We start from the raw sequence: 27,583 nt of genomic DNA, 5'->3' as shown, positions 1-27,583 counted from the left end.
CAAGTGTGGAAGTACAACAGTGTGAGCCAAACCTTTGTTTTTCAATTTTCAATCCAGTTACCAGTACACTTTTGGATGTTTCTGCTGTTTGGATTGCCTTGAACGGCTTCTATGCACACTCTTGATTTTCTTTCATCTGAAGAAACTTGATCCATGTAAGTAGCAATTTAGCATAAACCACTCAATTAAACTCCCTAGAGCAGCTCCGCACCCTTAGCCACTTTGCTCAAAATTACTGATGTTCAATCCAAGCTCGGTAGGCTCGTTTCAACTGTTTTAAACCATACAATGAACAAATACAGAAGCAGATTTTGAAAAGCATTCAAGTGTGTTAACTAACAATCTTCAACAAAAAGCAGGGCCATGATAATTCATATTGAGTTATGAGTGGGTTGGACATTTCTGGGAAATAATTTGGCATCAGGATAACTTCAGTTACTGTCTTTTGAAAAATATAATTAAACTAATTGGTTTGGAATATATGCTTGGTAAGCTGAATATGACAAAATGATTTCATGTTTATTGATGTGCCATACTGCAGAGAAAAACAACAATTAAAAGTTTTACCCCCCCCCCCCCTTGGTAACTAGCATAAATTTAATGTAATTGTTAACTTACAATCTCTTAAGCATCAACTCCCTAACACATAAGTGGTATGTTGAACTTTAAGGCTAAGCCCAATAAACAAACTCACTAAAGCCTAATTTAGGTTGTTGGGATGCCAGAGTACATCTACAAGGCATCAGATGCTATGCAAGAACCAACCCTGGAAATGCACCAGTCTAATGTAGAACACCTCCAGTCACACACTACATTCAGGTACAGTAGTATGGTGTAGAGCAAGGCTATTCAATTGGCGGCCCGCGGGCCACATGCGGCCCAGAATCAACCTCGGAGTGGCCCAGCCCGTGGTTCCGCCCATAGATAATAAATTAATATATATTATTCATAAATTGTTATTTAATATAATTTAATATAAATATATATATATATATTATATTAATATAAATATATAGTATATTAATATAAATATAAAGTATTTATTATGTCTATGGTCCCGCCAAAAACGCGCATTCCTACGTAAATTACGTAGCCTGCAACACGCAAACAATGCAGAGCGTGCAGGTAGTAGCTTAGATTACTATCAATATGTCTTTCTCAACACTGAAACGTAAAATTGCCAATGAAAACCGTAAGTTTAACCCTGCCTGGACTGACAAATACTTGTTTATTTTACCGCCACATCCAAACGCCAAACCGAAGTGTTTAATTTGTAATGAGTGCGTTGGAGTATTTAAAGATTACAATGTGCGGAGGCATCATGTTGAGAAACACCACACTTTTCGCACCAATTTTCCAGAGGGATCTCAAGAGAGGGCTGCAAAAGTGCAGAGTTTGATTGCATCTTACAACCGGAGCAGTACTACCATGGTGCGGTCATTCACAGCCCAAGAGAGAGCTACTGCGGCATCCCTTCGTGTTTCCTGGATACTGGCAAAAAAGAAAAGGCCATTCACAGACTCTGAAACCGTGAAGGACTGTATGCTGGCTGTCGTGGATGAGGTGATAAATGACGATAAAATTAAAATGAGTGTGGTATCTGCTATAAAAAACGTACCCCTGTCAGATACTTCAAACATTCGTAGGGTTGAAATTCTTGCTGCAGATGTGTATGAAACGCTGTTAGGAGACCTGATGAAAGCTGATACTATGTCTATAGCAGTAGATGAGTCCACAGACAAAACTGATACTGCTCAGTTGTGCATATATGTCCGTTTTTTTGATGGCAAATGCTTCCGAGAGGAGCTGCTCGGCCTACTGCCGTTAGAAGGACACACAACTGGCGATATAGTCTTTGGGAAAATTTCCGCCTTTTTTAAAGACAGTGGTCTGGATATGAAGCGTGTGTGCATGCTTGTGACAGATGGGGCTCTGTCCATGACAGGGAAAGTGAATGGTTTGGCATCACGTTGGTCCGCTGTTGCACCTCAGTTGATCTCCTTACACGGCATTGTGCATCAGGCGGTGTTGTGCGCAAAACTAAGCGGGGCGCTCAAAACGACAATGGACAGCGTTATGGCTATAATTAATTTTATTCGCTCCACATCAAGCCTCCAACACCGCTTATTCCGCATGCTGCTGTCAGAAATGTCTGCTGAGCACCACGACCTTCTTTTGCATAATGACGTGAGGTGGCTGTCCAAAGGCAAAGCACTGGAGCGTTTCTGCGGTCTCAGAGAAGAGATCATAACTTTCCTCCGCGGCAGCAAGCAAAAAAAGGCAGAAACGCACTTGAGTCGCATACTGGACAACAACTTCATGGCCGATGCCTGCTTTCTGAGCGACATATTCAAACACCTGAACGATCTCAATTTGGGACTACAAGGCAGAGACAAAACTGTCATCGACCTTGTGGAACAGATGCGCGCATTCCAAGTTAAACTGGACCTTTTCGCAAATGATTTGAGCACAGGCCGAATGCTGCATTTTCCGACACTCTGCAAATGCATCTCATCCCCCGCACAAATCACGGATGTGATGACAGATTTCATGGCGATGTTGAAAAATAACTTTGCTGGTCGATTGGATGGACTTGATCTGCCCACAGAGTTGGCCGTTTTTGTCAGAGACCCATTCACTGTTGCAATAGAAGGGGACTTATCCGCCAGAGCTAAGAAACTGGTCCCTTCCATTGACGAGGGGAAATTCACACTCGAACTTGTTGACATGCAGTCATCTGTAACCATGGCACAGGAGCTTTCCACTAACGGGCCTCCAATGTTTTGGACTGATGTCAATGCACATCAGTTCCCTAACATTAAGAAAGTAGCAATCGTCATGCTCAGTATGTTTGGATCAACATATACATGTGAGTCAAGTTTTTCACACATGAACTCCATAAAAAGCCACTCTCGTTGCTCCCTGACTGACCATACTCTCCACCAATGCCTTCGAATTGCATTGACAACTTACGAGCCTAAAGTCACTGCTCTCGTTCAAAACAAAAAATGTCACTTCTCCCACTAAGTCAGCAGGGTAAACGTAGCCTACAATACATCAATATAATGTGGGATGCGTAACAGAGGCATGCCTAATCACACATGGTGATTTAAAATATGTTCCCTCAGTGTTGTTATAGTTGTGAATACTGTGCACTTTTTATTTTATGCACTTTGAGATGTTCCTGGGTCAAATGTGTGCAAGTTGTTTATTTTGTTTCAAAAGGAAACAATGTTATTTCTAATAGCCTACTACTGTGCACTATTTTGTTTTATGCACTTTGTGATCAGATAGGTCAGATATGTAGCCTAGGTCAGTTTTTTTTCTTTTGTAAGTGGAAAAAATAGGGGCTACCTCAGATTCTGTTAATTCAGCTCTTTTTGTATGCACCTTTTGCTCTGCAAACTGACCAAAGTTAAAAGAGAAACAACGAATAAACCTTATGTTTTTCAATATATTTGTTTGTGTTGGTTTTAAAATTTGTCATTACGAGCTGCTTTGCCGCTAAAATGACTGGCCCAGCTAACCTTCTTGGTTTGACAATCTGGCCCAACTGAATTTGTAATTGAATAGCCCTGGTGTAGAGTTTCCGCATAGTCTAGCATTCCCATCTTTGAAAAACATATTTTTGGTTTTGGACAAGGTAGGGTAAAGTTAATAAAGTAATGAATACCAACTCCTTTTATACCTCCACATTCCTAATGGGAGGTCATCACATCGAAATCTTTGCCACATATAAGCAAGGCAACATTTCATGCTTTAAAGGATGAACTTGACTGCATAATACAAGAACTCATCCACCCGTAAAGATACAGTATATATGATAGAACACTTTTTTATACAAGAGAGACAATTCTTAAATGAAAACAGTTTATGGTTTAGTTTTCAGAGCTGTGAAAGGGCACTTGGCTGGGACCATGACTGCGGAGATTTTAGGTGATTAAGAATGAGAGTTGGGTTATAAAAGGCCCAGATCAATACTACATTGACAACCACTGCAGGTTCATGTCTGTGTAGCCAGGTCATCACCACAAGGGGACGCCAGACACCTTGTTTATGGGTTGAGTCAACATAATGGAAGCATAGTGGGAGATGCTGAGTAATAGAGCTAAAATCCCAAAGTACAACAGGTGGCAGAGAGGAGAAATATTAAATTTCCCTTCTACCCATTTCAATGGACAGGTAATGCAGGAATTTCATAGCCTTTTAGGTCAGAAATGGGACTTGGGACAGCAAGCATACCTGGAGTGCTAGGAGAGTAACACAAAATTTTATGATAGTGGACCTCACACTGGAATTTTTTCCCTGGATAGTGATGGGCGATTTGCGAACAATTCATTCTTGTTGAACGAATAAGAGTGAATCATATGAACCAATTCATGAGTGCGATCAAATTGGTTCAGTAGAGCTAAATGGGAGTGCTAAAGAGAATTTGTGTTCTTCTTGCGTTATATCATCACCACCTTTCACTGTGCTGATAGATGTTTAAAGCCTATGTGCAAGGACCACCTGAATCAAGGGTCTTGATTCTGATTCATGAACGAGTCACTAGCTGAGAATCAGTCTAACAATTCTCATTTGTTTGATTCGCTCTTGAATCATTATGTGTTACACAATTCTCACTTACTTGAGATTCTCTGAAGAAACATCTTATTTTAATTATACATCTTAAATGCGCTATCATACTTTGTGTATGGAAACACGGCAATGGCATATAAAATATCATGTTAAACATATAATTATAAATAAAAATTCTATGTTTATATACAATTAATATAAATTAAAAAACAATGATATTTTCATACACACATATACTGTGTATCAAAACAGTGTAAGAATCATTAAATTCTAGTTTTGTGATGCAACCAAAGGGTACACCTTCCCAGAATTACCATGCACCCCAGACTGCAAACAAATCAAACGATTCAAATGAATCTATTCTCTTAAATGAGTAGTTCAAATGAATCAAAGTGCCCTTCAGTATTTCTGGAATTAGTCAGAAGTGGTGTCTGGCTGGCGTTAAGAAGCCCTATATCTGGCTAGAAAACTTCTAAACATGGAGCTGAAAGAAGTGCTGGACAAGAGTTCAGCTTGAGGGAAGAAGACAGGCTAAAGCTGACAAAAGAATATTATGGAAGGTGTGAGGATCCAGTGCTGTTTGACGGTGGGCAAATGGTCAGAGTCACCTGACCAGATAAACATAAGTGCAAGACACCTTTAGGTCACTTGAGATGGATAGCTAGGGTTTTGTTTTGCTTATTTATTTTTGATATTGTATTCTTCGGTGCGTTTATCCCCTAGATGTTCACAGCTGTAAAACAAACACTGACTGGTAATGCAAAAGATTGAACACATTGTTTTGATTATGTAATGGATCACAAAACCTCTTTAGAGCTGAAGGTCATTGCCATACAATTCGAGGGTGGCTCAAAACTCCAGATCACATGAAACATCAAGTACACAGCTTGCCTGTGGCTAGGAGGTATTGCAATATAAGGTTGTCTCAGAATTTAAATACATTTGTGATCTTGAGAAAACAGAAAGTTGTCAGTATTGTGGAAGTGGAAATCAGTTAATCTGAGAGCAGTATTTCTCGTTAGGGACACTATATACTTCATGTTTACAATGTAAAACAGTGTTGAACAAACAGATTATTAGAAACACACTTCTTTGGCTGTTAGTAATTCATTAAGAGTGTGTCTGAAGATGGTTAAAAAGAAAATGAATACATGGGAATAAAACCGAGACAAAGAAGGGACCAGACCTAGAGGGGGTGCCTGTCCATAGCAGGCCACACTCACTCATGTACAGTATACACTGTAGTCACTCATCCAAGCCTAAGCCTGACACAAAAAACTTTACAGGCTAAGGTTTACTTCCCACAGGAAATCAACGCTGACACTGGGACAGTCTGTAACCCCAGCATAGGAAAAAACTGGACCAGGAACTGAGGAGAGTCTTCTTCAGCAATAATAACCACTGTGTGCAAGAATAAATAGTAATACCAAAAAGAAAGAGTCTGTTCAGAAAGTGAAAGGGTGAATGACTTCTCCAGGAAAGATGGGCATGAGAATTACAGGGTGACCATATACTTTACAAATGTGTTAAAAATACAAATTAAAAGATACTTGTGGACAATTTGCTTCACAGTAATGAATACATTTTGAATGTTTTAATGACTTTTTTTGTCTATTACAGATAAATGAGTCATACATCAACTGGTAACTGAAAATGTCTACTGCTCAAGAAAAGACACAGTCTGTATCTTGGATTACTGAAACAAAATCAGAAACACAGGTTTAGAGTAACTTCAGATCTAGGAAAGGAAAATAATCCACTGTCGCATTTTAAGGTTTGCAAGAGAACCAAAAAGTTCAAGTAGTGAGTAGGATAAGCCCAAATGTCTGGACAAGCCACTTCTTGAAGATCAGCCATTTTTAATGACCACATTACCACTCATTTTTCTAAAACAGACAAAAAATGATGTCATTTAAAACATCAAAACTTAAATCTTTATCATATAGCAAACTGAAGAGAGCTATGCCTTCATGTGTATTTTTAATACAGTGTTTATATTGTACAGAGACATTGTGGATATGCTGTGTTTAACAAAACTGGGAGTCTCAAAAATTAGAATTCGATTGACCAGGTCCAGCGGGGCCTACTGCATAAAGTGGGCTCAGACTATGGAGGTCTGCTGTGACTTACCTGTGGCTTTACCTTTGTGGTCATTTCATCTGGGACACTAAATTTGATAAATCTGGAGTCTCTTGAGCCAGTAGAATCCGTGAAGTTAACTGATTTTTTCTTCCATTATACTGTATATCCCTCATTAATCTGTGATGTGCCAGTGCACAATTTACACTGCCAGAAGTGAATTTCTTGCCAGACGTAATTTTACAGCAGTTTTGTTTTTCCATTAGTAGTTTTTTTTTCCTCTGGCAAAAAGGTATACTTGCTCTGAATCAAGATCTTTTATTAATGTATTTTACTTTGAAATTTTGATTCCAATTTCTGAACAACAGTGACAACACAGAATTACAGATTAAGATTGTTTCTTGTTATTGCTCAAGCAGTAGAAAGAATATTATACTTGTTGATGCTGAGACAAATGGATGTTTGTAAGAGAGACTGATATATGTTCAGTCTATTGAATCTCTAACTAAACCAAAAAGAACTCAAAGTCTCTAATCCTCTCTTCATTCCTTCACTTTTCTCTGCAGTTCTCTATACCACAATGTCATTTTAAATCATTGTCTTCATCACTAGCAAAGTCATTTTTTTCTTTGGATTGTTTTGTACTATGCTGCTGTGTTTTTTATTGTTGATCCAAAAGTTTGGATATGCATGTTGTCACATTGCTATCTTTTATAGCAGTGATGTGGCAATGAAATATGTCACATTGCTATTTCTGCCGTTCAATAAAACCCCAAATGGGGCTATAAAAATAAAAATTATTCACAGTAAAAACAAAAACATTAGCAACTCTGAAAATAAACTAAAACAAAATCTGATGTTCTCTACAGAGATCCTGGGAACAACAAAAATAATGGCAGTAAGAACGTAAAGATTAACCAGAACACACTACTGCGATCCTGACACACATGGACTTATGAGAAAAGACACATTTATGGTTTTATTTGGAGGACAGAGGCAGAGTTATAAAAGGATGAGAAAGCAATATGTTGTGTATCAGGAATGCCACTCTCTATAATCCCATTTTAATCTTGAGCAAATGTTTCAGTATTTAAAATAATGTTTAAATGAAAACACGATTAAAAAAATTACACAGAATGAATTCCCCTCCATCCCCAGGAAACAGTCACTTACCTGTAGCAGGTGTTCTCAGAACAAAGACTATGTGCTCGAACAATAACAAAGACATGCTGGAAGTGGGAACGAATATTTTTTGGACTGAATGGCAGGGCTCCTGGTTCTTGGAACACTATTGTCACAATGTCGTTGCCAATGTGTCTTTTCCTTAGCAACTGCAAAACATGGAAAAGATTCACAATGACCCATAATTCAAACTTCAAAGGACTTGGCAATCAAGGTATCAAATAGGAAAAGGTAAGACATGTTCAATAATGGAAAAAATGAAGAGAGTCTTCAGTTAAAGGAATAAAGACTGGCTTACTTTAGGTATGAAGATGCTCAATGTACATAACCCCTCCACACTTAACTGTTAGTACTTATTTAAAAAAAATGCATTACCTTTAAACAAGTGGTGCACACATACATTTTTGCAACAGATCAGTATTTAGAATTTATTAAAATTAAACAAAATTGCCAAGTGTTCAACAATCTGATTTTTAGGGTATTACTATAAGATACTGACACAGGTGTGCGAAATGTTACTGTCCACCAGACATCTTTAACTCTGAAGGTGGCATGTTACGTGTCATTTATTGCAAATAACAACCTATTTTAGGGTGGCTAGGTAGTTGGCACTATGGCATTACAGCTTCAAGAATCTCAGTTTGAACCATGGCTCAGACATCTCTTATGTAGAATTCGCACATTCTTCCCATAGGTACCCCATTTTTGTTCCCAAATTCCAAACACTTTAATATTATTTAGTTTAGGTGTGGTCCAGTCCACTGTTTTTTCAAACCAGCAGCCACCATAGGTAGTTTCACTTTCTTTCAAATATCACAGTGTACGGTTTATATTTGTGTATATATCCAACTTACTGGGCAAACCTACCGTTCACCTTCAGAACAGCCTGAAATCTTTGAGGAGTGCATTCAGTGTGCACTTCTCACATTAACAAGGCATTTGCTTTCACACAAAGAACTGTTTATAATTTGTTATTGTTTTTCACTGTATTCTCTGTAAACTACAGATTTTAGTACATGAAAATACAAGGAAGGCAACAATTTTAAATGCATAATGCTATCAAAGTCCTCTATACCACATGTCCTGCACACTGCAATGTTTGGTCACATAACAGCTAAACCTCGTAACCACAATTAACTGTGAGGCAAAGAGCAGTCTGATCTAATAAAGTATATATAAATACATTCCTGAATCCATTTTGCACATGTTTGATCAATGCAATCTGCATTTGGCTTGTTACAGTGCAGTCCTGCAGTGTTACATTCTACACTTACAGTATGATCTCTGAGACATACGTATTTACTGTGAAATCAAAGTAAAATAGGCTTTATTTGCATTGTAATCAAACAGTGTCCCCTGATAAACTTGTCCTGGTGCCCACACTGCTTCATGGTCACTTACGTATTGTAATTTGCATAGCAACTAGCAGGTGGATCATGGATGTCATATGAGTCCCATTTGCAAAATAGATAGATAGAAAGATAGATGGAAAGAGACAGACAGACAGACAGACAGACAGACAGACAAGAATCCGAGAAGCAGGCTTTATAGGAATGCACTTGACAGAGGGAGCACTGGTCAAGAGATATTCAGACACACAAGGATAACGAGGAAAAGCCCTGAAGGTACACATAAGACAAAAAGTACCAAATATTTTTAAATGTTTTCTATTAAAATAACATGATGAAAAGGAGGAAAAGCTACCATCTAAAGTGATAAAGAACCTCCGACTTTCGTTCTTGATTAATGAAAATGTTATTGGCAAATGCTTGAATTGTTGGTGGGCGGGGCTCTGACGTGCATGTGCCATGGTCGGCTGCTTAGTGAATTGTTGGTGGGCGGGGCTCTGTGAGTTGGCAGGCGTGGCTGTCTTGCTTGCCATGGACTTAGTGAATTATATACAGTAATCCCTCCTCCATCGCGGGGGTTGCGTTCCAGAGCCACCCGCGAAATAAGAAAATCCGCAAAGTAGAAACCATATGTTTATATGGTTATTTTTATATTGTCATGCTTGGGTCACAGATTTGCGCAGAAACACAGGAGGTTGTAGAGAGACAGGAACGTTATTCAAACACTGCAAACAAACATTTGTCTCTTTTTCAAAAGTTTAAACTGTGCTCCATAACAAGACAGAGATGACAGTTCTGTCTCACAATTAAAAGAATGCAAACATATCTTCCTCTTCAAAGGAATGTGCGTCAGGAGCAGAGACTGTCATAAAGACAGAGAACGCAAACAAATCAATAGGGCTGCTTGGTTTTTAAGTATGCGAAGCACCGCAGCACAAAGCTGTTGAAGGCGGCAGCTCACACCCCCTCCGTCAGGAGCAGGGAGAGAGAGAGAGAGAGAGAGAGAGAAAAACAAACATGCAAAAATCAATACGTGCCCTTTGAGCTTTTAAAGTATGTGAAGCACCGCGGCACAAAGCTGTTGAAGGCAACAGCTCACACCCCCTCCGTCAGGAGCAGGGAGAGAGAGAGAGAGAAAAACAAACATGCAAAAATCAATACGTGCCCTTTGAGCTTTGTAAGTTGGGTAGCTTCTCAGCCATCTGCCAATAGCGTCCCTTGTATGAAATCAACCGGGCAAACCAACTGAGGAAGCATGTACCAGAAATTAAAAGACCCATTGTCCTCAAAAATCCGCGAACCAGCAAAAAATCCACAATATATATTTAAATATGCTTACATATAAAATCCGCGATAGAGTGAAGCCGCGAATGGCGAAGCGCGATATAGCGAGGGATCACTGTATATAGATTGTTTTATTATCAGTATGCTGTTGCTGGAGTATGTGAATTTCCCCTTGGGATTAATAAAGTATCTATCTATCTATCTAAAGAAGTGAAGGAAGGTCTTTGAAAGGTAATGTGGCTAGTACACTATAAAAGAGATGTGATAAATGCTAAGCACACATAGTTGAGCTGTTTGGACAAACTGATGGAGTAGTTTTTTACTCACTGACAGAAAATAATGTTTCCTTCATCTTTCTCTTCTTGTCACTCAGCTGTCATTCACATAATGTGACAAGCTGTACCAAGATTGTAATTTCTTTGTGGACTCATGCAATACAAAGGCCAACTGCTTCCTTCTCATCTTTGTGCCATCCATCATATTTTAATCTTCCTTCATTTCCTCAATCAGTATTATAAATTCGGATTGCTTCTCCATTGCACCCTTTCTAATTTATTAGTTAGCTGGACATTTTTTTGTCTCTTGCACTTTAAGCTGGTAGTCTTCCCTCCTCTTAATCATTTTAATTTAACTTTATCCATCAGCATTCAGGAACTTGTAATGTGTGCATTTATGTATATATTGACTCAACACTGGAAATGTGTTCCATTAGCCCTCACATACACAAAACTGAGTTCATACATGTGATTGTTCATTGAGGTAATGGTCTGTGTCTAAGGATCTGTGCTAGCATCTTTAAGGTTACTGGTTCAAGTCCTGTTATTGCCAGAGGAGATCCTACTCCTTTTGGTCCTTGAACAAGGCCCTTAATCTAAGGATTACTTCAGGGACTCTGTACAATGGCTGACCCTGCACTCTGTCCCCCAGAAAATCATGTGAAAAGACAATTTCCCCTCGGGGATTAATATAGTATATCAAATCAAAAAACTGTTTACATACCTGCTGCTTGTTGTTAGGCGTGTAGGGCAACAGAGTGGACACGTGAAACATAATTTCATTATCTTTGTACACTGTATACAATGAATGAGTGCCAGTTGAGTCCGCTGCAAGTACAAAAAAAAAACACTGTGTTAAAAGTGGTAGCCTTCTAAAGCCATGGCAACAGAGAACCTCATGTACGTTCAAAGAAAAGCCTGAAGTTACAACAGCAATATTCTCTTTTATTCTGCACTTTCCATTGAACGTTGTACAAAAGTAAGTTTACACTTGCTGGGCTTCATAAAGAGACAATGGAGCAAAAGACAGCAGGATGCTCACTAAGGGTTAGGTCAAATTCAGGCTAGTCTGGATACACACTTTCAACACTTTTTCTCCAAGGTCACTGGAGATCACGCCATAAGAAAGTAGGATACCTGAACCATGAAGGCACAGATAATCTGATAATTTCCCTTACAGCCTTTCATAATTAAAAACGTTCTTTTATTTATTCAACTACAGGGCTACGGTGGGCTGGAGTGTCTCTAAAAAGCTTGTGTTTAGCAGTATACAAGTTTGTCATGTCATTTTACTGTATTTGTCTAGGCCAAGCTAAAGTTGTTTCCATCAAAGTCACACAACAACACACATACAGTACCTTAGAGTCATCCTTTGTCATGCATGGCATAACAGCATAATGAAACACACATTCTGAACAAATTTTTAGTAATATCTTTTGTCCAAACAGTTATTTACAATAGCAGGCTTTTGACTCACATTGAGCAACAACACATGAAGGGCCGCGGGGGAAATCCCAATATACTGATTGGATCTGATAGGTGTAAATCTATCCATAGCCTAAACTTATCATGTTTCATGGAAAGCCAAACTCAGGAGGAATACGTGCCTTCAGGCAATTTTAACTGAATATCTCCATTCATTTTGTTAAGCCATATAATTCTGGATAGGACTACAGAAGCAGCATATCATGGAGCACAGACTAGACATGTCTCATAAGCCCTCCTATGCATTTTGAGCTAAACTCTTATGTTTTTATCTAGTGAGTGTAACAGAAAAATGACAAGAAGCCGTTTTCCTTTTCAAATATTCAAACCACCCCAATCAATTCTTCTTAAGCCAAAGAAAAACAAAAAACACCCATTCACTGTTTTTGGAAATGCTCTTTTCAAGTGTGTATCCAAACAGATTTCTTGGCTAACATTTAAGACTTCAAAACTCTGAACTTAACTAGCATGATGGTCAGCTTTACTTTTTTTAGCACAGTTTGACTGTAACAGTAAGTGTTTGAAAAGAAAAAAACAAAAAAGTAGGTTGCTGCACAAAAAAAAAACATGATCTCTATAAGTAATAAAAGCCAGTTTGCTAATAGTCACTAAAAGCTGCAGTACAACAAAACGATGACTGCTTTAGAATTTTGCCAACAAGCCATGCCAGCCTTTTAACTAAACAAAGTGGTAATTTAAACAATTAGTAATTATTTTGTAGCAAAAATCTAGATTTGAAAAGTATCCCTGGGACAGGTCAACTTTTTTGGACTGATAGACCTTTTTTATTTTTTTTTGTATTTATTACTTTAATCCCAAGTGTTTGATGACTGTATAAAATGTTCATAAAAGCACCAAATGCAGCATCTCAACAGAACTAAAGTAAGCATTTATAATTCATTACATTTTCATGTGACTGGATTATTTATTTTTAGAATTACTTTCTTTTTTTTTTTAAACCACGCTGGGTAAACTAGCATAACTGCAGATACTGAACCAACTGAAAACCTGAGATCTTGCTTATTATCATGTGAGCTCTTCTAATATGGGCAACTATTCTAAATAAAAGGATACATTTGGTATTTTTTACATTTAAATTATTTCTTCTATATATGCATTTCCCACACATAATTGTGTTCTAAATTTAAGGGTTTTCCATAAATTAAACAAAGTATCTTGCCCGCACTGGCATTTTACAATGGAAGCTAATAAGGCACAGGGAACTACTGGAAAATAAAACCCTGAAAAATTACCAATGAAGCAGTAAACGTTTTGGTATGAGATCATGCCTTCCATGTTTCCAACGCATGTTTGTGACAACAAAAGGGATCTGGAAATAATTATTTTATGTCATATTCCTGGTACTATTTCTGTCGAAGTTAAGGATACATTCTCTACTTGCTTGTGCGAGTTCGCACATAAATACAGAACTAAGTCCAAAAAAAGAAAGTCACATGGCCCAAAATGTTTACTGTGATTTAGAGTTCAAAAGGAAATATATGCTGGGAGGGGAAAGGTTATTGCTAAAGAAGATAAACGATGAGGCGGTGTGCACAGCCAGCTGCTTTTCTCTTAAAATGCCTAAATCTCGTAATATTGGTGGGTTTTTTTTTCTCAAAAATGACATGTATCAACTATTTTAAAATGGCTGTGTTTAATTGCAAGACACAGATCGATACTCAATAACTGCTTTTATTTTCTGGTGGTGCTCCATGCTCCTTTACGCTCCATTGTAAAGCACCAGTGTGAGCAAGGTTGGGCTTTTTTTTTGTTTGTTTTTTTTTTTTTATTTATTTATATGAAACACTGAACTTTAGAGCACAATATACCATGTCTGCAAAGAAATAACTTCAACTTGAAAAGAACCAAACTTATCCTTTAATATGGAAGAGTTAAAAAAAATTTGTTACATACAGACTTGGCTTAAAACTACTGCAGTATCAGCTGTTGATGATTACAAAAAAACAAGAAATGATTAGATATTCATCTGCCAAAATTAAGACCTACTTTTAGTGTCAAGTTGTGCCCGGTACTTGCTGAAGCCTTTGAGTCGCACACGTTCTCCCAGAAGCTGAAGAAACTCCTCGAAAGCAGGCCCTGCGGACTCATTATTGTACATTTCTTCTTCTGTGCTTTGTCCCGCTTTGCAATACATGATGCCCACTTTTAGCTGGTAACTAAGCTACAAGATACCAAAAAAGTAGGAAGAACTTTCCACATTAGTAGCAGACATTTTTGATGAGAATGACTGTGATAAGGAAATAAAAAAGTAAACCTTGAACAGTTTGATCTGCAATATACAGATATTTTTTACACCCACGCTAGCATTAAATACCCAACAGTCACATTAGGTGCCAACAAAATGAAGAGCTACTGTCATATTCCAGTTAGACTGCAGGACCAACTGGTGTCAAAATGCAAAATACAAAGCCTATTCATCTTGAAGAAAATGTGCACTGGTTAACAGTTAGACAGGTTTTTTGTGACCAAGTAGGCGAGCTGAAGCATGCTAATTAATGAGGCAATGAAGCCAGCAAAACGGGGTCAAGTGACAGTTGTGCATGTTCACCACTGCACTGTGCAGCATATCAACACAGATTAAATGATACAACTTTCAGTCTTCCAACTAATCACCGCCATATCACTGACCACTGACATGTCATTGGGAAGAATCCCCTATAATCTCCCCCTGTAATTAGACTTCATATGTAGTGATTAAAAACTCATAGTGAGTCACGAAGACTGATCTTGTGAGATGGTGTTATTACAGGAAAATTAAGTATGGACAGGAAACTAGTGAAACAGCACAGCCAGGCAAGAAGCAGAACAAATCCCAATGGTCCCCAGCTCAGGTTTGATGGATTGTCTCCCTTGTTTCAGGATGCAAAGATTTAAATTGGATAAACTTAAATAATAAATTTTAAAATCTTCCATTATTATTTGGGAAACTCGATATCAAGGTAATAACAGACTTAAAGGAAGTTTGGTGAAGTACAGGACACGAGGTGGACTGTAGAATGCCCTAGCAGACAGCATGCTGGCAAGGGCCTAGAAAACACTTCTGGGCAGCCTCTTAATTGTACTTGAAACCATATGTCTAGTGGTTGGCAACTGGTGAGAAGAACAGGCCAGAGGATAAAGAAAAAACAGGAAGAGAACTGGCTATGTAGGAAAGTACACCAGAGTGGTTATAGTTTTTGTACCTTTCTACTAGTGTCACCAACACACTGCGTCCTTCTCTTTTTATGATCTTCTCTGTAATAAACCATTTTCTATGTACTTGTTTTACTTTAATTTGTAATGACTAGAGCTCTGTGATACCTCAAGATCAGAAAGTTGACTCTTCTTTCTGTCATAACTTGTTCATTCACACATCTAACCTACAGCCATAGTGATGCTTACCATGTTTAACCCATCAACATATTAGCTTGTCATACCTGTAGTCATGCTAACCTTTGACTTAAATGACCCAGAGTTTTACAGTGCATCCGGAAAGTATTCACAGCGCATCACTTTTTCCACATTTTGTTATGTTACAGCCTTATTCCAAAATGGATTAAATTAATTTTTTTCCTCAGAATTCTACACACAACACCCCATAATGACAACATGAAAAAAAGTTTACTTGAGGTTTTTGCAAATTTATTAAAAATTAAAAAACTGAGAAATCACATGTTCATAAGTATTCACAGCCTTTGCCCAATACTTTGTCGATGCACCTTTGGCAGCAATTACAGCCTCAAGTCTTTTTGAATATGATGCCACAAGCTTGGCACACCTATCCTTGGCCAGTTTCGCCCATTCCTCTTTGCAGCACCTCTCAAGGTCCATCAGGTTGGATGGGAAGCGTCCATTTTAAGATCTCTCCAGAGATGTTCAATCGGATTCAAGTCTGGGCTCTGGCTGGGCCACTCAAGGACATTCACAGAGTTGTCCTGAAGCCACTCCTTTGATATCTTGGCTGTGTGCTTAGGGTCGTTGTCCTGCTGAAAGATGAACCGTCGCCCCAGTCTGAGGTCAAGAGCGCTCTAGAGCAGGTTTTCATCCAGGATGTCTCTGTACATTGCTGCAGTCATCTTTCCCTTTATCCTGACTAGTCTCCCACACCCTGCCGCTGAAAAACATCCCCACAGCATGATGCTGCCACCACCATGCTTCACTGTAGGGATGGTGCCTGGTTTCCTCCAAACGTGACGCCTGGCATTCACACCAAAGAGTTCAATCTTTGTCTCATCAGACCAGAGAATTTTCTTTGTCATGGTCTGAGGGTCCTTCAGGTGCCTATTGGCAAACTCCAGGCGGGCTGCCATGTGCCTTTTACTAAGGAGTGGCTTCCGTCTGGCCACTCTACCATACAGGCCTGATTGGTGGATTGCTGCAGAGATGGTTGTCCTTCTGGAAGGTTCTCCTCTCTCCACAGAGAACCTCTGGAGCTCTGACAGAGTGACCATCGGGTTCTTGGTCACCTCCCTGACTAAGGCCCTTCTCCCCCGATTGCTCAGTTTAGATGGCCAGCCAGGTCTAGGAAGAGTCCTGGTGGTTTCGAACTTCTTCCACTTACGGATGATGTAGCCACTGTGCTCATTGGGACCTTCAAAGCAGCAGACATTTTTCTGTAACCTTCCCCAGATTTGTGCCTCAAGATAATCCTGTCTCGGAGGTCTACAGACAATTCCTTTGACTTCATGCTTGGTTTGTGCTCTGACATGAACTGTCAACTGTGGGACCTTCTATAGACAGGTGTGTGCCTTTCCAAATCATGTCCAACCAACTGAATTTACCACAGGTGGACTCCAGTTAAGCTGCAGAAACATCTCAAGGATGATCAGGGGAAACAGGATGCGCCTGGGCTGAATTTTGAGCTTCATAGCAAAGGTTGTGAATACTTATGTACATGTGCTTTCTCAATTTTTTTATTTTTAATAAATTTGCAAAAACTTTTTCACTATGTCATTATGGGGTGTTGTGTGTAGAATTCTGAGGAAAAAAATGAATTTAATGCATTTTGGAATAAGACTGTAACATAACAAAATGTGGAAAAAGTGATGCGCTGTGAATACTTTCCGGATGCACTGTACATATCACAGGAAGAAGTGGTAAATTCTTGGGAATGGAACTCCATCTTGATAAGAGAAATTATTAAGTTATATTTCCTAGTACACTTGATTTCACCAGTAAATGTCAGTCTTCATGTTTAAGAAGGCTTTTGGAACCTTCACTAGCAAATTTGCTTTGAAGATGTGATTGTATAGTTTTGTTTACTTATTTTGTTACTTTTGAAGGTTTTTTTATTACCTTCCTGTTCCATTTTAGGGTTTTTATATTTACTTTTGACATTTAATTTTTGTCGCGTTTTGTTTTGTGGCACTAACTTTCTTTTTTTTTTTTAAACAAGATACCATTTACCATTTTGTTTTGCCATTTCCTATCATGTTTTGCGGGTCCTGCCACCTGTGATGTCATCCGGTAGTATGGTCGCTATCTCTCGGTGGGTATTATCTGTGATCAGACCTTCTTAGTAAATCTTCTCAATTACGCCTGGAATTAGGAAATTCTTCTGTTTGGTTTTGACCTTGGTCTTGAGTTTATTCTTGCCCTTTAGTTTTGTGTCTTACTGATTTTGACCGTGGCATATCCTCCACCAGCACTTCTGCCTTTCATTTCATTTCCCTGTTATTTTCCTTACAGTAATTTTGGCCATTCCACACATGCTAACAACAGAAGAGTGCTCTAAACAAAATTTTAAAAAATTGAAGAAAAAAAATGGGTAACTAGGTAACAAAGTAAGTAATACTCAAAAAAACGAATGTTCTGTATGATCTTTACATGTGATCCATAAATGCAGGGATTATAACTCCTTTATGATTCACGTAGCCCAATGGGACATGGCCTAGAAAGCAATGTGGAGCCATCATTTGGGCTCACCACAAACAAAGCTTAAGGTGGTACTTCTCTGAAGCATAACAATAATTTTGTTTTTGCATTTCATTTTTATTTCATATGCTCATCATTTTTTAAAATATATTTTGGTGATGATCATGCCATTATGGCAATATAAAGATGCCCCTGCATACTAGCATCTGCCTGATTTTTTAAAGGAAATTTCTTCATAAGAGTCTTATATTAAGACCCTTGTACAGTACCTGGAAACCAACTTAATGCTTTACCTATCCAGCCCACACTGTCACAGTAACAGTCAGGTGTTATGCCAGATGGAGCCTAAACTTGTCTGCGCACATTTTATAGCAACATAATAAAAGTCATTGCTTTATATGCACCTTAATCAAAGGAACAAGCATCTTGTGTTTTCGCCCGGTTGCTATGACTCTGTTATTTGCCATTTGGTATGAGATTTGTAAAAGCAGTGCTAATGGAATAAAAAATGCAATGCTTTTTATTACTACAGGCATTGCAAAATACAATAGCTGGTACACTACTAATGTTCACACTGAATACACTGAGGTCTGTGTTAGATTTCAACCCTTTTTAGATGAATAGCACAACTAGTTAGCAATAATTTTATATGGCAGAAAATACTAGATAGCAGGAGTCTTATTTCTATCCTGAGTAATGTTCAGAATGAGTTAACTTACCCCTTGTTCATCCAGTTTCATCAGCTGCTCAGTGGCCTTGGGTGTATTGAGGGCCAGACGGAGACAATGCAGATTAAGCTCTGGGGTCAGATACTCCAGAATCTCTTTCAAAGGAAGCCCTCGAGCAATACCATGCTTTGAGGTGGATGGCACCGCATCCTCGAGAATGGAACCACGTAGGGTTGTTAGCTGAAATTGTGAGAAAGAAGGGATAATTAGTTAAATCTTACAGATTGGTACTATTAGAGCTCATCCCAGAGCTCCTGCTTCAGAATGATAAATGTCAGGATTCACACCACTTCATCAAAGATTTCAAGCCACATCTAATGGGTGAACACAGTATATGTGTATCAGCCAAACCTTTTAGGAAAGCCACCAAAAATGACATCACAAAACAAAAATCTTACAATTTTATTTAATACATTATTCTGTACATTTACTCTGTACTAAACAAATTACTGGAAAATTGTGAATGAAGATTTGAAAATAAAAAAACACACCATTAGGACTTACTCCAACCACAGGGGGCTGATAGGATTACCACACCAAAACATTTACATGGAAATTTACTTATTGGGGGTTTTGCTTCTATAAAATAATAGTTTTGTAAGTTGCTTAACCACTACAAATCTTTAGAAATATTTAGAAACATAGCACCGAAGTGGATGAAGTCTTATTACAATTGGTAGGTTTTATCACTATTCTTCCAGCTCTTTTCTCCAATATATTAAACTACACTTTTACAGATAATGTCTTCACACATTATGATAAATTGAGCCCAACAATGGAATACAAAATTTACTAATTTCTCATTGGATATTCTCAGTCAAAGCAATAATTTCTGCATTGCCAATAAATGTGCACTGAATTGACGATTCCCAGGTTTCGCTGGGTTTGAAGATCTACAATCTATTGACCTTGCTCACATCAGGGAAGGTCAAGAAAAAACACACCCACCTATTTCCACATTAAAGTGCTTTCAAAGCCCAGTATGAATGTAAATTGTTGTGGTCCCTCTACTACTTTTAAGATACTTTTTAAAAACGCATATTCACTTCAGCAATGTTTCTTACTGGCTGAAATATTGTGTTGGTGTATTAGTGTCTTTTCCCACTTCTCATTGTGTAACATCTCAGCCACCTGCAAGTTAAGTTGCAAGTCATCTCTGAAAGATTGTATTATGACTCTAAACTCTTCTACAAGTAAACGTGAAGCGTCACACTCTGTTAAATCACACACCAAATCTATTGTTTTTCACTATTCGGTACATCATAGACTGGGTATCTGTATAACAATCTGGCATGGCACGAATCAGATACTATCCTTTATTGAGCTGTGCACCATAGATACCATGTCACCTTTCTGTAAGACAGTGGACTGAACAATGCCACTCACTGTGTTCCAACTCACAAACTGAACATAAGGCTTCACTGGGTCCAACATTAGGCTCATATATATTGTTATTTTAATAATGTAATACAAGAAAGAGACAATACTGTGTATTGTTCTCTGTAATTCTCATCTCTTAATTAGCAAAATTCCTGCAAATCAGTATCTTAAATTAAGATTATTGAAAGAATTCTCATTTCACTTGTCCTGGTGAAAGCTGCAATGACCTAGTTAGACAGGTTTGGCCTCTCTAACTGTAGCTCTAAGCTCAACTGCGAAATATCATACATCCAGGAATATCCTGGTTATAACCTGATTTTCTCCCAAAGTGCCCACTGAAACCTCTTTGGGAGGAACATAGCGACATCCTCGCTCCATACTCAATACAGTCTAGCCCTCATAATTTGGCATGACCAAGATCCTTACTCACTGCTGAGCGCTTCAACGTGTCATGAGAAGTGAGCCCTGCAACCTTATGTGGGGCCCTCATTTTGGCTTCCTGTACTGACAAGCTCATTTTTCTGGTCACTACCCAGCATCCATATGTGAGGACCTTATGTATGAAAATTAAAGAGTAAACTGAAAGTTTCAGTCAAGGATTTACGACCATAGCCCCAGCACAACTGTTGGCAAAACACTGATGTTTGGGTCAAAATCGTTATAAACCACTGGCATGTTATTAAGTAGTCAAATTCCAGTTAATGTCTACTAAAAATGAAACATTCTAATTAATCTTAAAAGTAGTACTGTTACAGTTTACTTCAGTTTAAAAAGAAAAAATGGCTCTAATCTATTGCACAGGAGGTCTGCACTTCTTTAAGGTGTTGGCTCTACATAAGATTAAACTGTCTCTTCAGATTATGTCCACCAGCCCCAACTTGCACAAATAAATAATCCCCATCAAGACTTCCCAAAGGTCTTGACTGTGTATCTGAAAAGTTGTTCTGACTGTTATTGCACTTCTTTGTAAGACTGCATGCTTGGCAGGTCAATCAATGAAAGACTGTTGTAAAGCTAACATAAGCAAAGCTAACATGAAATGGCATTCATGCGAAAAGCAATTATTGTGTAGTACTTACCAATGACACTGACATAAAACATACAGTAATTCTGCAACATGAGATTAACCCCTTCCCTAATTGTATTTTGATATTGCAAAAAGTCTAAAATACAATTGTTTTGTCAAACACAAAAATGTGTCACTTCTGGTTATAGCTTTGTCACTATGAATAGTTACATTATGTATGAAATTAAAACAACACTAGGACAAGTGGATGTCAGCCAAAAGAGCTGGATAAAAGACGTTGGCATACTAATGGCAGGTCTGACCTGTGGTGTTGCGGGTCCACAGCTCCTGTCAAAGGGCCACTTTTAAAATAAACAATCACTGAACTCGCGGCTTAGCGAGGGGGCATGGTGGTTGTGTGGCTGAAGGGGTTCCCGGGATGATTCGTGATGTGGACATTTCTCACCTAAGTGCCCAAGTGAGAAACCGTCTGCATCCGTGATTGTTCTCGGGGCTGCCGATTTGCCACAACTGCCACTTCCTCTTAATAAATAGAAGCACAAGGTGGCTAGGGGTGAAAAATGAAAGAAAGAAATGGAGGTTGTAGAAGAGCAGGAAGCAGTGACGAGAGACAGCGCAAGTGTGGATGAGCGAGAGAGTACGCAAGTGTGTGCTCGCAGGCAGGCAGCTGGAAGGTGAGCCCTGAGAACGGTGTTTGGGGCAGAAGGAAGCTGGAGTGACCAGAAGGAGGACGGCTGGCCGTGCAAGGCCGAGACGGCCGCAGGAGTTGGGAGGCTTGGTTGGTGAAGTCCCTGACGTGACGGGAAAAGCAGGAGAGCCGCCAGGTAAAAAGAAGTCACCGGGCTTTATTTTAAAGGACTGCTTCCAGCGTTGTTTGATCTCATTTTAGAAGGCTTGTTTTTTTTCTGTGTTGTTTTAACCTCCACTTCAGCACTTGGTTTTTATGGATTATTTATTTAATGATTTGGAAGGCTGCACTATTTATTGGGATATTGTTTTTGATTTGTTTTTAATAAAAGCACTTTTGCACTTTTACACCACCCCTTTCTTTATTGTTGTGCCTCACTGCCGTGCTCATCAGTAACATTGCAGACGGTGTCGGGTTCAAGGCCTCCTAGATGCAAGATGGGAGCATGGAGTCAAACCCGCATCGTCACATGACCCTCCTGCATTTTTATCCCACCTAATACCCTTAATAAAAAAAGAACAACTTAATCTTGTTATTATGTTTTACGTTTGCTCTACCTTTCAGTAGCTCTGGTTTTAGGCTGCTTTGACTTGGTTGGGGTGGCACTGAAATAAGATTTGTGAAATGACATCTCCCGCTTGCCACACTACTGGGTTATCCCTCCATTTAGAAACTTGAGGAGTGGGTGGCAAATCACAGCTATACTGTATAATTATAGAATTTGCTGAAAAAATTTCTAATTATAAGAGCAGTGGGCAGTTTCTGAGAGATTATAGAACGCTTTGAAAAGTTTGGGAGGAGACACTAATTTTCAGGAGATTTCAAATAATTGTTGGGTATCATTTACACAAATTATCTGTGTTGTACTTGGGGGTCAATGCCCACCCTAGTTTTGTTATTATGCTGGCTCCTGCTTTCAGCTGTACCTGTGCAAATCTGGTCTTAAATTGAAAGGTGAATGCTGGTGATACAATCTGCTTTTCCTCTTAAGATCTGCATCCCCCTCATTCTTTGGTGAAGAGTCCAATCTTTACTTACAAAAGCTCAAATTTGCTGACTGCACTTCATTTTGTTTGCACTACTGTTAGCTTATGGATTTATTTAACAGTAATTTGGCGAACAACACATGTGCTTTTTATGTGAGCATATAATTGGCTAACTAACTTGTGGATTATATGACACAAGTAAGTAGAGATTTTCTTCATGGACATTTTAATATCGTCTGTTCTTGTTCAGCGTTGATTTCTGCTGGCTCATAGTGTTATCTCTGTTCTCCAAGAACATTTGTGATTTTACCTTTTTTCTGTGCCATCACTACAAACAGCGGGTTAAATAACAGAAATGAAATGGTCGTTTTGGAATAGTTTATCCCCTTAACAGTTTGTGATTGTAAACTAAATTTGCTCCCTTGTAATTCCAGCCTATTGCACAGAACATCAGCTGACTGGATTGGTTCAATGTCAAATTTAGTTGGCACATAATGCCACTTTTGCCATACAATGTATTATCAAAGAGAACTTCTGGTGAGCAATCAATACGCAGTGTGAGTGATGTTGACTTTTGAGAAAATGAAGAACAGTATTAGAGGAAATTTAAGGGGGGTGACATAAATCCTGTGTAGCTTTGGGCATATGCAGCACTTCTTATCGGTGAAATACAGCAGTAATCACTCAGTCAGTGCCATAAGCAGGCGGTTACACACAGAAGGTATTTAGTATTTCCGACAAAGTAACCAATTCATCAAAAAATATGTCACTTCATTTGGTCACCTGGAGCCATTTTTACAAAAGATGTAGATATGTGAAATTAAATGAAAAATAATTCAGGAGTCACAACTTGGTGTCCCTCATTTATGTTGCAGTAATCAGGGAAGGGGTTAATAAATGATGACTTGTAGATCAATTAATATTTGCGACTCAAACAGTAGAACACCATATGAGCACTGTGGATATCTACACTTGAGAGAACAGGAAAATGTCAGTTACTTGACTAACAAATATTTCCAAGGGTAACAGAGGACTCTTACTTCTGCATGAATATGCCAACGTAATTTACAGATTTATCTTTAGGAGGTTTTCCCAGTTGGGAAGGCATCATAGTAAGAAATAGGTGTGCCAATTTAGCAGTGGGGCTGTATTTCAATGCCACAAAGCAGCAGTGCCATCAGTTCCCCTAGGAAAGCCAGAGTTACAAGTAATCAGTTGACATTTCTCCCTCAAGTTAAACTCTGTGCCCACCTTACATACCGGGAAGTGGTAACGCTATATTAGTGCTGGATCTGGCCTCATACACCTCCAACAAGCAACCAAACAGCCATCCAGTTTTCCTGGAAAGTTTGCCTGTGCGGGCCAAGGTAAGATTGTGAAAACCTCAGAATACTTTGAAAAAAAAATCAAAAACACACACACTAAACAAAAGCTTATGCTTACTTCACTTGTGCGGAAGATAACACGGTAGTTGTACTGCTGTCCATGTTCTTTACTTTCTTCTAACTTCTCTCTGCGGATGCTGACTGCTACTGGACCCAGGTTTTCATCAATGCCGAAGTAATTCCAGTGTTCTGAGTGCAGGAATGGAAACAAAGTCAACACTGTGTTTACAATTGAAGTGTATTTTCTCCAATAATGACTGTGCAATGACAAACTATATTAGATATAAACATAAACTAAGATAAAACACGTAAATGCAGGTTTAATCACCAATACACATATTGGTTCCAGCTTAAATAACATTCCCATCAGATACACTTCATTGTTCTCATGCAACTGAGAGACAATGCAGGACACAAGCATTAAAAATATTTCTGAAGTTGCATAGTCCTATCTTTTTCTTCCAGTGTGTTGTCTACTCTACATGTAATCATATAGTACATGTACACGAACACAATCATAAATACATACACATACAATGAAGGGAAAAAGTGAACACAATACAAGTGTTAACAAAATAACAAAGGCTACTTCTTCCAAATTTTCTCTGTACTTGTTTGGTGTAGGTACCAGATGATGCCTAACATGCTTCTTACGATCTACAAACTTTCCTCAATCCTCTAGAATCCTTTTCCTCTCTTGCCAAGCAAGCACCTGCCTCTGCTGCCCCCTTGATCCCAAACTCATCTATCTAAAAGGATGCAAAGCCTATATAAACCTAATATTGTGAGTGCTTCCTGTGCCATAACATTTAGACAGGAAGCACTTCTTAGTCAAAGGTAGAGATGACAGTGATTCCCACCTGTAATGCATACAATATCTGGAAGCTTCCACTCATGTCTGAGTCTCAGTAGCAGAGTATCAGATCTTGAAGAACTTCTATAGTGTATCCCAAGCAAAGTTCTTGCAACCAAGTCAGCCGATGACATCTTGTCCAATAAGTGTATCATGTCATAGTTTTTATTAGTACTCCAATTGCCATTATATACTGGGCCGACAGTGTGATGCTCTGGGCAATGTTCTGCTGGGAAACACTGGGTCCCTGCATTCATGTGGATGTTACTTTGGGATGTGCCACCTACCTAAAGATTGCTGTAGACCCCATACACCCCTTCAAGACAACGGTATTCTTTAATGGTAGTTGTCTCATTCAGCAGGATAAAGCATCCTGCCACAGTGCAAAAACAGTTGAATAATGCTTTGAGAAACATGATAGAGTTCAGGGTATTAAGTTGGCATCCTAATTCCCCAGATATCAATCCAACTGAGCATCTGTGGGATGTGCAGGAAAAACATGTCTGACCCATGGAGGCCCCACTTAGCAGCAGATCATTCCTGTATTTTGTGAATGTCTTGGTGCCAGATACCATAGGGCAGACATGTCAAACACGCGGCCCACATGACAGATCCTATAGTAGCACTGAACTTGTACAAAATGATTACTATCGTTTGTGATTGAATCATTCTGCATCTTTGGTGTTACTTATTGACTTTTCTTACTTCTGCCTTCTGACAAAAGCGTGTTTTCCCATGGCATTACGGTACCGGAAACGTCATCTGCTAGTATAGCCACGAGCCTTGACCAAAATTAATGAGCCACGACGTCGCAACTGAAGTGCTAGGCTGCAGCAGGGGTGGCCTTAGGCATGTGCAAACTGTGCACCTGCACAGTGCCGCCAAATCCCAGGGGCCGCCACGTCAATATATATTGAATATAAAACAGAAATTGAAATAACGACACAGCTGACGGCAATGTGGCCGAAAAACATTGTGTTTCTTGTTAATTAGTACGCTGTATTTACAAATGTCGCTAGAGTCGGAGCAGTAAGCTATATGTAGTATTATAACGTTCTGCCGTAATGAGAACATCATGGGCCGCCACTTGGTTTTCAAGTATATAGAAGCATGTCATGAGCACGAGGCGGCTATGCAGTGTCCGCAATGGATGTGGCCATCCACCGTGCATAAGATACCATATTGACATTGCCCAGGGCTGCCACAAGCCTAGAGCCGCCCCTGGCAGGCTACACTACTGACTGGGCTGCTGAGACTGGCCACTGGGCAGAACTGACCATCACAAGTAGTAATAGCTCGCATATTTTCACGTTTTTTTGCTCTAGTTTCATGTAATTTTGTGCTAGTATTGTAACGAACAGTCAGTGCAGACTACAGCTGAAGATCTGAAGTGGACGCGAGAAGTTGGTGAGTTGTTTATTAATATATTTTTGTGATTTTGAGTTTGTAAAATTATTGTAGGTCAGGTGGCTTTTTGCATATCGGCTTATTTTACAATATAAACTTTGAAGATAAACTTAGTAAAGTAAAATTTGATTTTTAGAGGATTTGTTTTCCAACTTGAATTACTGAGCAACGAATTCAGTGAGCATTTTCGTGATTTCAGTTCACACAAACATGCAGGGCATTGCGCTGTTCTCTTACGTTGAGAATGCGCCTGAGAATATCCAAATGGAATTGATTGAAGTGCAGTCAGATTCTATTCTGAAGGCAAAATACAACGAAGTTGGTGTGCCAGGCTTGTATGCTTACTTGCCACCCTCGTATGTGCAGATCCGTAAGTTGGCATCGAGAGTACTGTCTATGTTCTGAAGCACTTACCTTTGTGAGCAATTGTTTTTGTTAATGAAAGCCACCAAAACCCCACATCGCTCAAGACTTACCGTCGAGCACCTTTCATCCCTCATAAAAGTTGCAGCTGCACAAGATTTCAAGCCTGATATTGACGAACTGGTTACTAACAAGAGATGCCAAGTGTCGGGACAAAAGAAATAAATCTCACACTGTAAGGCTCCTATATAAGCAATGAATATAATATAATGAATATCAATCATCAAGACACTATATAAAAGCGGTCGGGATTGTCCTTCCGTCCCGTGAGTGCAAAGCGTAGCGGTATTCCACTTATCACAGACTTACTACTTGCGGTACGAAGCGACGCGATGTGAGCAGAGTTCTGGTGCTACCATCGTTCCCTTGCTTTTGTGCGTAATGCGCTGGGAAAATAGAAAAAATTATGTCTCTGGAAATAATTAATGTTGATGGAGTACAAATGCCTCACCGCGTAGTAAATATCAGGGGAGATGGTGCTTGCTTATTCTCATCTATAGCTTATTTAGTGCATGAAACTCCGTCTTTAGCGGTACAGATTCGGGCTGACATTGTACGACACGTTTTAAGTAATTGGTCAAGGTTTCAGCCATTTACAAT

At 39.0% G+C, this 27,583-nt stretch overlaps 1 protein-coding gene across 8 annotated transcripts in view; it reads right to left on the bottom strand.

Moving 5' to 3' along the window:
- sipa1l1 (signal-induced proliferation-associated 1 like 1) overlaps nt 1-27,583 on the bottom strand; it is a 309,330-nt gene that overhangs the window by 136,096 nt on the left and 145,651 nt on the right. For all 8 annotated transcript variants that reach the window (XM_051920056.1, XM_051920059.1, XM_051920058.1 and 5 more), the window contains 5 exons: nt 24,359-24,489; nt 18,826-19,014; nt 14,240-14,414; nt 11,472-11,575; nt 7,831-7,988 (listed from right to left, as the gene is read on the bottom strand). In XM_051920056.1, the coding sequence (XP_051776016.1) occupies nt 7,831-7,988; nt 11,472-11,575; nt 14,240-14,414; nt 18,826-19,014; nt 24,359-24,489 (757 nt within the window). The remainder of the gene's footprint in view (nt 1-7,830; nt 7,989-11,471; nt 11,576-14,239; nt 14,415-18,825; nt 19,015-24,358; nt 24,490-27,583) is intronic.

Source organism: Erpetoichthys calabaricus, chromosome 16 (assembly GCF_900747795.2).
Source record: "Erpetoichthys calabaricus chromosome 16, fErpCal1.3, whole genome shotgun sequence".
NCBI classification, from domain to species: Eukaryota; Metazoa; Chordata; class Cladistia; order Polypteriformes; family Polypteridae; genus Erpetoichthys; species Erpetoichthys calabaricus.
This window is presented reverse-complemented; position numbering and strand designations above follow the sequence as displayed.